This window comes from Helobdella robusta (genome assembly GCF_000326865.2).
Source record: "Helobdella robusta unplaced genomic scaffold HELROscaffold_66, whole genome shotgun sequence".
NCBI classification, from domain to species: domain Eukaryota; kingdom Metazoa; phylum Annelida; class Clitellata; order Rhynchobdellida; family Glossiphoniidae; genus Helobdella; species Helobdella robusta.
Genome location: NW_008705371.1, coordinates 717,615 through 728,344, shown reverse-complemented (window position 1 = coordinate 728,344; position 10,730 = coordinate 717,615). Strand labels below are relative to the sequence as shown.

General features: G+C 32.9%; 1 protein-coding gene across 1 annotated transcript; it reads right to left on the bottom strand.

Annotated features, from left to right (window-relative positions):
• Positions 1 to 1,097: 1,097 nt before the first annotated feature.
• On the bottom strand, positions 1,098 to 10,086 carry HELRODRAFT_181003 (hypothetical protein; the record flags this gene model as incomplete). Its single annotated transcript, XM_009030272.1, has 9 exons — positions 1,098 to 1,204; positions 2,372 to 2,420; positions 2,928 to 3,191; positions 6,518 to 6,602; positions 7,570 to 7,667; positions 8,267 to 8,329; positions 8,629 to 8,727; positions 9,661 to 9,759; positions 9,895 to 10,086. 9 exons carry the CDS (start codon positions 10,084 to 10,086, stop codon positions 1,098 to 1,100), a joined length of 1,056 nt encoding a protein of 351 aa, XP_009028520.1.
• Positions 10,087 to 10,730: the final 644 nt, after the last annotated feature.

The following is a 10,730-nucleotide window of genomic DNA, read 5'->3' as shown; positions in this document are numbered from 1 at the left end:
GAGGTACATAAAATGGGCTGCTGCAAGAAGTTGCTGGGAGAGAAAAAGATGTTGGGTACGAAGGGTTGCAGCGTGGAACCTATGAAAATAGATTGACGGCATAACAGAATGTGATGGGTGAACGCTGATTTTAATGAAGTGGCCAAAGGTAGGAGGAAGTTTTGGAAGTCGTCAAGAGAGTTGAACGCCTCAAGTTATTAAGAGATGCTTGATTGGTTAACAGACAAGTACAGACATGGTCCCACACAAACAGGCAACCACAAATTTAATCTGTTTTCCACAAAACACAAACAACAACAGCAGATAAAATACAAATATCGCAACATATCAAACGATTACAGCAATCACAACAACATGTACAACTAATCACTAACAAAAAATGCAAATTTATACAAATACATAGAATACAAAAACATAGAATACAAAAGCCTTAGATACAAAACATAAAATACATATACATAAAAACAAAAACATAGAATACAAATACATAGAATCCAAGTACAAAACGTAGATTGATTGATGGAAAATCCATTGATTGAACTTATCCTTTGACCTAATCAACTTTCAATTCGTCCATCTCTCTTGCAAATTTTTTTCTTTCATTCATTAATCTATTTATACATTCATTCATTCATTCGTTCGTTCGTTCATTCATTCATTCATTCACTCATTTATTCATTCATTCATTCATTCATTCATTCACTCATTCATTCATTCACTCATTCATTCATTCACTCACTCACTCACTCACTCGCTCACTCACTCACTCATTCATTCATTCATTCATTCACTCATTCATTCATTCATTTTTTCCGTTACATTCAGTGTTTATAAATTTTATTGACACTAAGTGTAGAATTCACTTGCATACGTTAAAACAATCTTGAAAACAATTTTCATGAAACAAACAAACACGCTCACATACAAGAATGTATTCACATATAAATACCTAGAGAAACACGCTTACACACACACACCAACATGGACACACATACACAAACAAACACACACATATATACACACAAACTTAGACATACCCAAGCACACACACACAAACATGCACATACACAGAAATGTACATTCAAACGTGAAATCAATCAATCCATCAGAAGACATCTCCAGGGATTTGCGAATTTGGTGCAGTCCATGTCAGGCATTGTCATTCTCTCCATACGTTCCTTCATTCTTTTATTCCTTTTCATTCCTTTTTTTAGTTATGTTTTTCAAATTATTCAATTTTGTATACGATCATACGTAAGTTAATTATACATTTACAAGTCATTCATCCACCCAATCAATCCATCCGTTTATTTATCTATTTATTCATTCATTTATCCATCATTCTATCCATTTATTCATTTTTATCAATCTGTCCATCCATCAATCAATCAATCTATCCATCTATCTATCTATCAATCAATCTATCTATCAATTCATTCATTCATTCACCCATCCATCTATCCATCCATCCATCCAACAACAACAACAACATTGCAGATTTATAACAGTCCAAAGATCATATGTTACAAATAGCAAACACACACGCACGCACAGCCATACTCACGCACACACACGCACGCACACACCACACACAATTTTCACTCAGTTATTCCCGCCTAGTTAATTATAATGAATGTAATTCAATCACTTCTTAGAAATTGATTTGGCGAGTTTGAAAGAATTATTAATATTTCCTTTCATTATCACTAAACATTCTTCGACTTTCATTTCGGAAGTTAACTCACATTCGCCTGCTCTCTAACAATTATTATTGAACGTTTAATATTAATATTATCAATTATTTTCAGACTGGTATATGTCTGTGTGAGCATCTCATAAATATATTATATATATATATATATAATAAAAAATAAATAAAATAAATAAAATAAAATTGATGTCCCCCCTTATTTTAAATAAAAATGATATAAGACTATAGGAATATAAACTTCGTACAGTTATGTTTGAAATGATAGAAAATCATAAAAAATGTTGAATATCAGAAGTGAGTTCATTCATTGAAATATAGAAATATGACGATGAAGAATATGAAGGCGATAAAACACACACACACAAATACACACACACACAAATACACACACACACAAATACACACACACACACACAAACACACCTATATACGCACGCAGACACGCACACAGACAACAACATTCAATGGCAAGCCAGCAAATGCCACAAAACAATAAAATTCCTAACTGCAAAGACTGAGAACTATTAACAAATTGAAGAAATTGTCTGTGTGTCTGTCTTTGGTAGGATTTGTGTGTGTGCATGTGTAGAGTTTTTGCATTAGCTTCTATCTCCTTAATGTACACATGAATTTGTATTCATAGTGTATGTGGCAGCATACTTGGGATGAATATGTTGTACAACTTTGAGCCCGGCCCAATGTAAATTGACTTTTTTTTGTACGGAAAAAATGTTTTGACGTTTTAGCGTATTTGAAATGAATTATTTAAAATGGAAATGTATAAATGTCCGGTATGATACTACAATATTTTCATCTTTATCATCATCAGCATCATCATCATCATCATCATCATCATCATGAAAATCATCCTTCACATCATATCACCATCGCTACTATCAACATTATCATCACAACCATCAAACGTTATCATCATCACCATTATCATCATCACCATCACTACCATCATCATCATCACTACCACCAACATCATCATCACCGCCAGAACGATCATCATCAAGAATAACAACATCATAACTATTGTCGACATTAGAATCGTCATCATCGACATCGTCATCATCATTACCGTCGCCATCATCATCATCGCCATCATCATCATCGCCATCCTCTTCATCACCATTATTGTCATCAGGATCCAATCCTGTCCTCATAAACATGTCTCCCAATCCGGAATTTTCCCTCTCTCTTCACTCTTTACCTCCACCTTTTCGTTTTTATTATTATTATTATTGTTATTCGTATTATTATTATTATTTACAGTATTAACATTGGTGTCATTGTGATTATTGTTTTTGTTCTTATTATTGTAACTGATGACGTCACTAATGCGAACTCCGATGTTATTATTGTTATTGTTTCTGTAGATGTTGTCCTTGCGGTTGTTACCTTCCTCATCACCATCATCATCATCATCAGTTAGTGTAGCTATCACCAAACTGTTCTGATAACTGCTTGTCATTATCTGCAAGAGGTGATAATGATTGGTGATGATGGAGATCATGATGATGATGCTGATTATGATGTTTAGGATGAAGACGATGATGATGAAAATTATGATGTTGAAAAGAATAATAATAATGAGGGTGATGATGGTGATGATAAAAAAGAAGAAAAAGATGAAGAAGAAGAAGATGATGATGATGATGAAGAAGATGATGATGACGATGATGATGAGTGGATATGATATGATAGATGGCAACGAGGGAATCATTAAGATTCCTTATCATCCATCATGCAGTAACCCAACATCGCTTCAAAACACAACGTAACAGCAACATAACAACAACAACAACATAACAACAACAACAACAATAATAACAACAACAACAACAACAACATAACAACAACATAACAACAACAACATAACAACAACAACATAACAACAACAACATAACAACAACAACATAACAACAACAACAATAATAACAACAACAACCACAATAACAACCACAATAACAACAACAACATAACAACAACATAACAACAACAACATAACAACAACAATAACAACAACAACATAACAACAACAATAACAACAACAACAATAACAACAACAACAACATAACAACAACAACAATAACAACAACAATTAAAATAATAATAAAAATAACAACAATAATATTAATAATTATTATTTTTATTATAATTGTGTATGTGTTGTTGCAAAAGATTTGGCTAATTTCGTACAATTCACTGTTTTTTATCTATAATACTTGTTTTTATACGTATAATTAGTTTTTAAATTAGTTGTCTAAATAGAAACTTTGGCAGAATTTAAAAATTTTTCAAATTTAAATTTTATACTTTTTTTTAATTTTAATTATCTTAATTAACGAAATACAGCGTAAGTTCAAATAAATGTCCGAACTGCAAGAAAATATTTATTAACGCTGGTGGACACTCCTGGCACTGTACTGTTGTAAGAATGTTTGCTACTCTAATGTTAATGTTGTCCGCCCAGTTGAAAAATTTATCGCTAATATTTCGCCAAATATTCGCAGTTCAAATTCTGTTGTCAATTGCTCTATTGAAATTAGAAATAATAATTTAATATCACGTCGCTGTGAAGAAATGTAAGGGTCACAGAAGTCTAACTATGCACCGATGTCTTCTCCCGGCTGCAACACAAACTATTACCAAGTATCAACAACATAGACGGATTCACAAGAGCATCTCAAAAGATGATGTACAATTATTTCGCTCAAATTTACGGTGCTATGAAACCGCACACTGGTCAAAACAACATCGCAAGCAAAAACATCAAGAATCTAAAATAAGAATTTAAACATCTTAAAGAATTTGGCAAGAATAACCACTACTTTGACAATCAAATCATTAACATAAGCGAAACTTCACCTTCATAACTATTGTCGATAGAGCTGTCGAAATTGCAGAAAAAAATCAGACATCACAGCTCAGCTTGGACAGGACAGCGCAAGAGGATGTTCGCCACAGCAAGGACCTGAGACCATCGTTCAACGTCGAAATACTTCACAAACATATTAAACGACTCAAATCATTGCAAAGAACATCAGCTTCCTAAATGGGTCTAAAAACTTCAATCTCCAGTTACGTCCTTCAATGCCAGGTCCTCCTTCCCACCAAGAGATTGCAACAACAGTCTACAAATACAAATCAAAATCATCATCCAGCCCGCTTGTTCAGATCTCAGTTATTCCTTTCAAAAAGTGCTTAATATTGCGTACCATTCTGCATCAACTACTAAAGATATGCTGGGTATCCTCCGAAACCCCTTCATGCTGGAAAGGGGTTCACAATATTAATTTATAAAAAGGAAGGTGCTTGAGATCCGGTCAACTTCGGACCCACGACTCTGCAACGAACGCTCCACAAAATACTTTCTTCACTCATCAACAACGAACAACATGATTAACAAAAATGTACACATGGAATTCTACCCAAGAGCAAATGGCCTGACTGAACAACACGCACACAACTCACACGACCAACAATGCAATAATAGCATTAATAATAATAATGGGAACATCTTTTATTTTTCGCCATAAAAACATGCAATGATAAATAAATAAATAAATAAATATATATATATATATATATATATATATATATATATATATATAAGTTAATGTTAATTAAATAATGCGCAATGATAAAATTTTTAAAAATTGTATAAAATAATATTAAAGGTTAAGACCATTTTGCTCATTGTGAAGTTAAGTGCAGAACGGTGAAATATATTTAATTAGCATCATAGCTTGTTCCTGTCACAGTAAATGTCATACGATAATCTTAATTAATTATAATAATCTTATTAATTAATTAATCTTAATAATAATAATAATAACAATAATAATAATAATAACATTATAGACAACACAAGCCGCATCACAAACACAAACAATTAGAAACACACAAACAAACAAACAAACAGACAGCATAGACATAAACAAAACAGACAAGACCAAAGAACAAAATATCTATAAGGCAATAACTTTACAAAACAATCCACTACAACTAACTACTGCTACCACCACTCCAACTGCTGACAGTACCACCACTACTACTACCACTGCAACAACAATTACTAATATTGCTCTGCTTTTACTATTACTATTACTACTACTACTACTACTACTGCTGCTGCTGTTACTACTACTACTACTACTACTACTACTACTACTGCTGGTGCTATTGGTACTACTACTACTACTGCTATTATTATTATTTTTAATGTTACTACTACTGCAGCTATTACCACAGTAAAATTATTACTATTAATCGTTCCATTATAAAGCAAACAACAGCAATAAATGCAACAACAACAATAACAACAGCGTTAACAAAAGAGCAGAGTAACATAATGATATAAACATGAACACATGAACATGTATGAACACATGAGCATGTATGAACACATGAACACGAACGAACATGTATAAACACATGAACATTGACCAAGAAAAAAAACAAAACAAAAAAAACAAAAAACAAGATCACTGACAACAATAGTGATGAGATGAAAATTTTAAAATTAAAAAGACGCCAACAGTTATCTTCCATTTCTTTCATTTTTCCATTTCATTGTTACTAGCAAAAATCTCATAAACAATTTCAACAACACATCAACAACAACATCGACAACAAAATCATGAGTTACGCAACCGTGTAACAACAACAACCACAACTACAACAACCACAACATCCGCAATAATCACAATAACCACTACAACCACAACATCCGCAATAACCACAACAACCACAACTACAACAATCACAACAGCCGCAATAACCACAACAACCACAAACTTTTTTGAAGTCTCCGGTATTTCCAACTATGACATTAAGCATGGTATCGTCCCACTCGATATCTTCCTCATCATTATCAAAACCGCTGCAAAAATTAACAACATCATTATCATAACCACCGTGAAATTTATCATCATGTTTATCATCTTCATCATCACCGTCATCTTTTTTTTCATTTTTGTTCATCATCATCATCTTCTTCTTCTTCCTCCTCCTTACCACCACCACCACCACCACCACCACCACTATTAGCAGGAAACAAAATATGATGAGTGATATTGCAATTATTACTATTACAATCTTGTTATCTTCCAACAATCCTGTAGAGATGTGTATGTGTGTGTGTGTTTGTGAGTGTGCGCGTTTGTGTGAATGAGTGTATGTGTGTGTAGTTATGTGTGCATGTATGTGCGTATGTTTGTGTTTGTGTGTGGAACTGTATCAGAACATGTCTGCTTTTCGCGTGTGTTTAAGTTTTATATGTATGTGTGTATGGATGGATGTATGTGTGTTTATGCATGTGTGCATATGTGTGTTTATAGCTTGTGTGTTTCATCATATGTGTGTTTATATAAAATGTGATATGTAAAAAAGTTAAGTTTTATACAAATTTGTGAATATATGTTTGCATGTGATTTTATGTGTTTGTGTGTGTTTGTATCTGTTTATGGTTTTTATGCTCACATGTTTAAACAGAGAAATATGTTAATTTTATGACCCGCTCGGTTATTGCCATGTAACGACCATAAACGCAATCAAAACCACAAAAACTCACTCAACATACATACATGCACCAACATTTTTATCAACAATTGCCATCACCATTTTTATCATTATCAGTATACTTGTTATGAATCCATCACCGTATCATTTTTTCATCAGATCATCAACATTATCATCATATCCTAATCTCCTTTCCAGATGATACAAGTTAGAATCTTCGAAACAAAACTGCCTGACAGAACTCCACCTACAGTTTCAAACTGGATTGGCTACGTACAGGCATTGACCATTGCACGTGCATTCATCATGCTTCAGTCATTCATTTCTACCTTCTGCCTCCTGCACTGGACTTCAAAATGCCATCAAAATATTGCCAAGAATTTTTTACACCTATAATTTTTCTATGAACAGTTCTTTGTTTTTTTATCTTTAATAAAAAAATTCATTAACTGATACAAATCAAAGTGAGAGGTTGTACAAAATCACTTATTCGTTGTTTTAGTAGATAGAATAATTGTCCATTATTTTAACTAATTGTAATCTCGATCATTATTATAAGTGACATTCAAGCGAATGAATGCATATTAAATTATTCACTCCACGATACATTCTCGGAACAACAAATTGAATTTTGTGCTTCTGTCGTCTCGTCTTTCAAAACTTCTCTTCACAATGCAAGGCATATTTTTCTTGAGCGAGCACGCAAACAAACTTCATTAAATATTGATGGTACTCGCAATTTTTTTTTGAGAAACACTTTGCCAGTTTCTCTCTTTATTAAATAACGCTTTTCACGTCACTGTCAACAAGCAGCCTCGTCAGAATAAGTCAACAACTTTTCAACATGTTTCTAGCCTCAAGTTCTTCATTTAACTATTTCAAGCAGACCAATTTGACGAACAACAATAAATAATTTGAATATTATTAATCCCTATGTATTGTATTCATATGTGTATCTACAAAACAATAAAATACGTAAACAAATAAAACCAGCCACCAGCATTACAGACGACTTCAGAACCAAACCTCACCAGCTTCATTGAAGATCATCCCTTCATAAGCTTCAGGAGCTTCTTGCCATCTGTTGGTCTGACGTCAACCATCCAACACTTCGCCAACCACGTACTTTTTGAAACCAGTTTAACTGCAATTGAACGGTCGACACTGTTGACAATTTCACAGTCGTATTATTTGTCATCAAAGTTGTTTTGTTGACGCTAATCAACTGTGTTACTTTTGTTAATCACTGGTATCTATATATAACTTTACAAAGTGTTATTTATACAATAATATATATATATATACAACAATATGTATATATATATGTGTGTATGTATATAAGCATGCTTATGAGATGTAGACATACGAGTCCTTAATAATGGAATAACTTTGAAAACAGCATACGTGTAAGATTTGTAAGTTAATTGTACCGTATTCTCTATGTCGTTATCTTTGTTGGCATCAATGTATTTCAGATGTCTGTGTATCTGTCTGTGTGAATGTGTTTGTATATGTTTGTTTGTCTGTCTGTATATGTTCCATCTGTTTGTGTGTATCAATGTGTCTTGTCTGTATCTGCCCATATGTTTAAATAAGTTTTTGTTGTTACTAATATGTTTTAATGTCTTTTAGTGTTTGTTTCCGAGTGCAATAACAAATGGAATGTTTTGGCACTTTGTTAATTTCACGTTTTCATTTTTGATAATTTACAAACAGGTGAATAATTTTCACATTTTATTTCATTTTTCAAATTTTTTTGGCTCTTTTTGAAACAAATTTTCAATAAATTTCCCTTTCGTTGTTTTGTGTTGTATTAAAAATAATGAAATTTTGTAATACTCTCTTTCGTCTCCCAGTGCTTCAACTCCACCATCATTAACTTCCTTTCATGTTTCCATTCCTTAAGGAATCTGTTGGAAGTCACAAACCCTGGCGACTCATCTGTGAAATTCAGGGTTTAATATTTCAAATATATTAACAGATACTGTTTTCTTTGTAGCTTTATAATTTCTTTGTTATATTTAATTCAATTTATTCTGCTTATAATTTGTTATACTTTTTATTTTATTCAAATGTTTTAATAACAGTTCTTCGCTCAAAACATTTTCAATTGTTACGTTCATTCATATTGATTTTAACAATTTAATTTTGGCAGTCAGTGAAGTCTTCATTTAGTTTCTCAGTCATTAGTAGTTTCAAGACTTCTAAATAATTTATTATTTTGAACCTCTTAAGCCTTCCCAATCTAGAGTCAATTACTGATAAATTAACGCTTCAGTCTGATTCATATTTGCCTCGCGAATGCTTCGCGATGAATTAGTCATATCGTAATCAACTGCTACTTGAACTATATATGTTTGTTGCTTCGAAGTAAAAACGTATAAAAATTCTGCTCAGTTGAAAACTAATGAGTTACTCACTGGAGCCCCAAGCAGAGAAGATTTTTCTAAACAGCAACCATCCGCATCCGCAGAGTTCACGTCCGCAACCGCAAAATGACCAACTAAATCGGCCGTCTTCTATTTGATATCATTAGAAATAGAAACTGTCTATGAAAAAATTATTTAGATTCCAACAGAATCGCACATTGTTAACGTCATTAAATGTGTTAATATTTTCATAAGCGAAATATATTCTTTATAACAGGTGCCTACAGAAGGTAACCACGCTCCAACTCGCATGAAGAAGTTCGGCTGGGGGCGTGCTATTGCAGGTCCAAGTGCAATGTTTACGATAACTGCTTCAAACATAACGTCAGCATGTAAAAACAACAACATCAAACACAATATTCCTGATCTACATAATTCAGCATTTTTAGGCAACCAGATATAGTTTTGTGAAATCATTACATCGAGTTTCTAATAGAAACAAAGACAAATATTCTGAATGAATAAGCCAAATACTTTTAAAAATTAATGATCGACCGGCAGATCTGCTTATATTGAGAAGCTTCTTTTGCATCTTGAGTAATTTTACAGTTTACATCATAACTAACAATTTAGGACAGTTTTGAGTACTTCCCCTGTCTCTTTCTTATCATTTCAATCTAATATTGTAGCATAAACATGAAAAAAATCAGGTCCATCATCTTCCTCCTTTTTAAACATTCAAGTAGATGAGTCACATTTTGTGGGTCGCAGTTTCCGTCATGCAGGGGGTCTGCATGTGTAGAACGGTCTGCCAGCAGAGCGTAGAAGTTGCACGTCACTGGTGGCTTTTAAGAAAATGCTGGAAACCTATTTACTGGCGGATGCAGGCTGCAAGCGCCTCTGAAGCAATCGTGCCATTGGCAGTTTATAAATTGCCACATTATTATTTTTATTTAAATATTTATTATTTAACCGAAACTTCAATAGTCAGAGTAGTCACACAATTTTTTTAAAATAATTTGTAAACAGACAAAAAGGTACAAAGTTATAAATTTCAAGTAAAGTTTGTACAGATGAACAGTTTAGAGCAGAATCTATCAAAATATGTACATCAAGGAAAT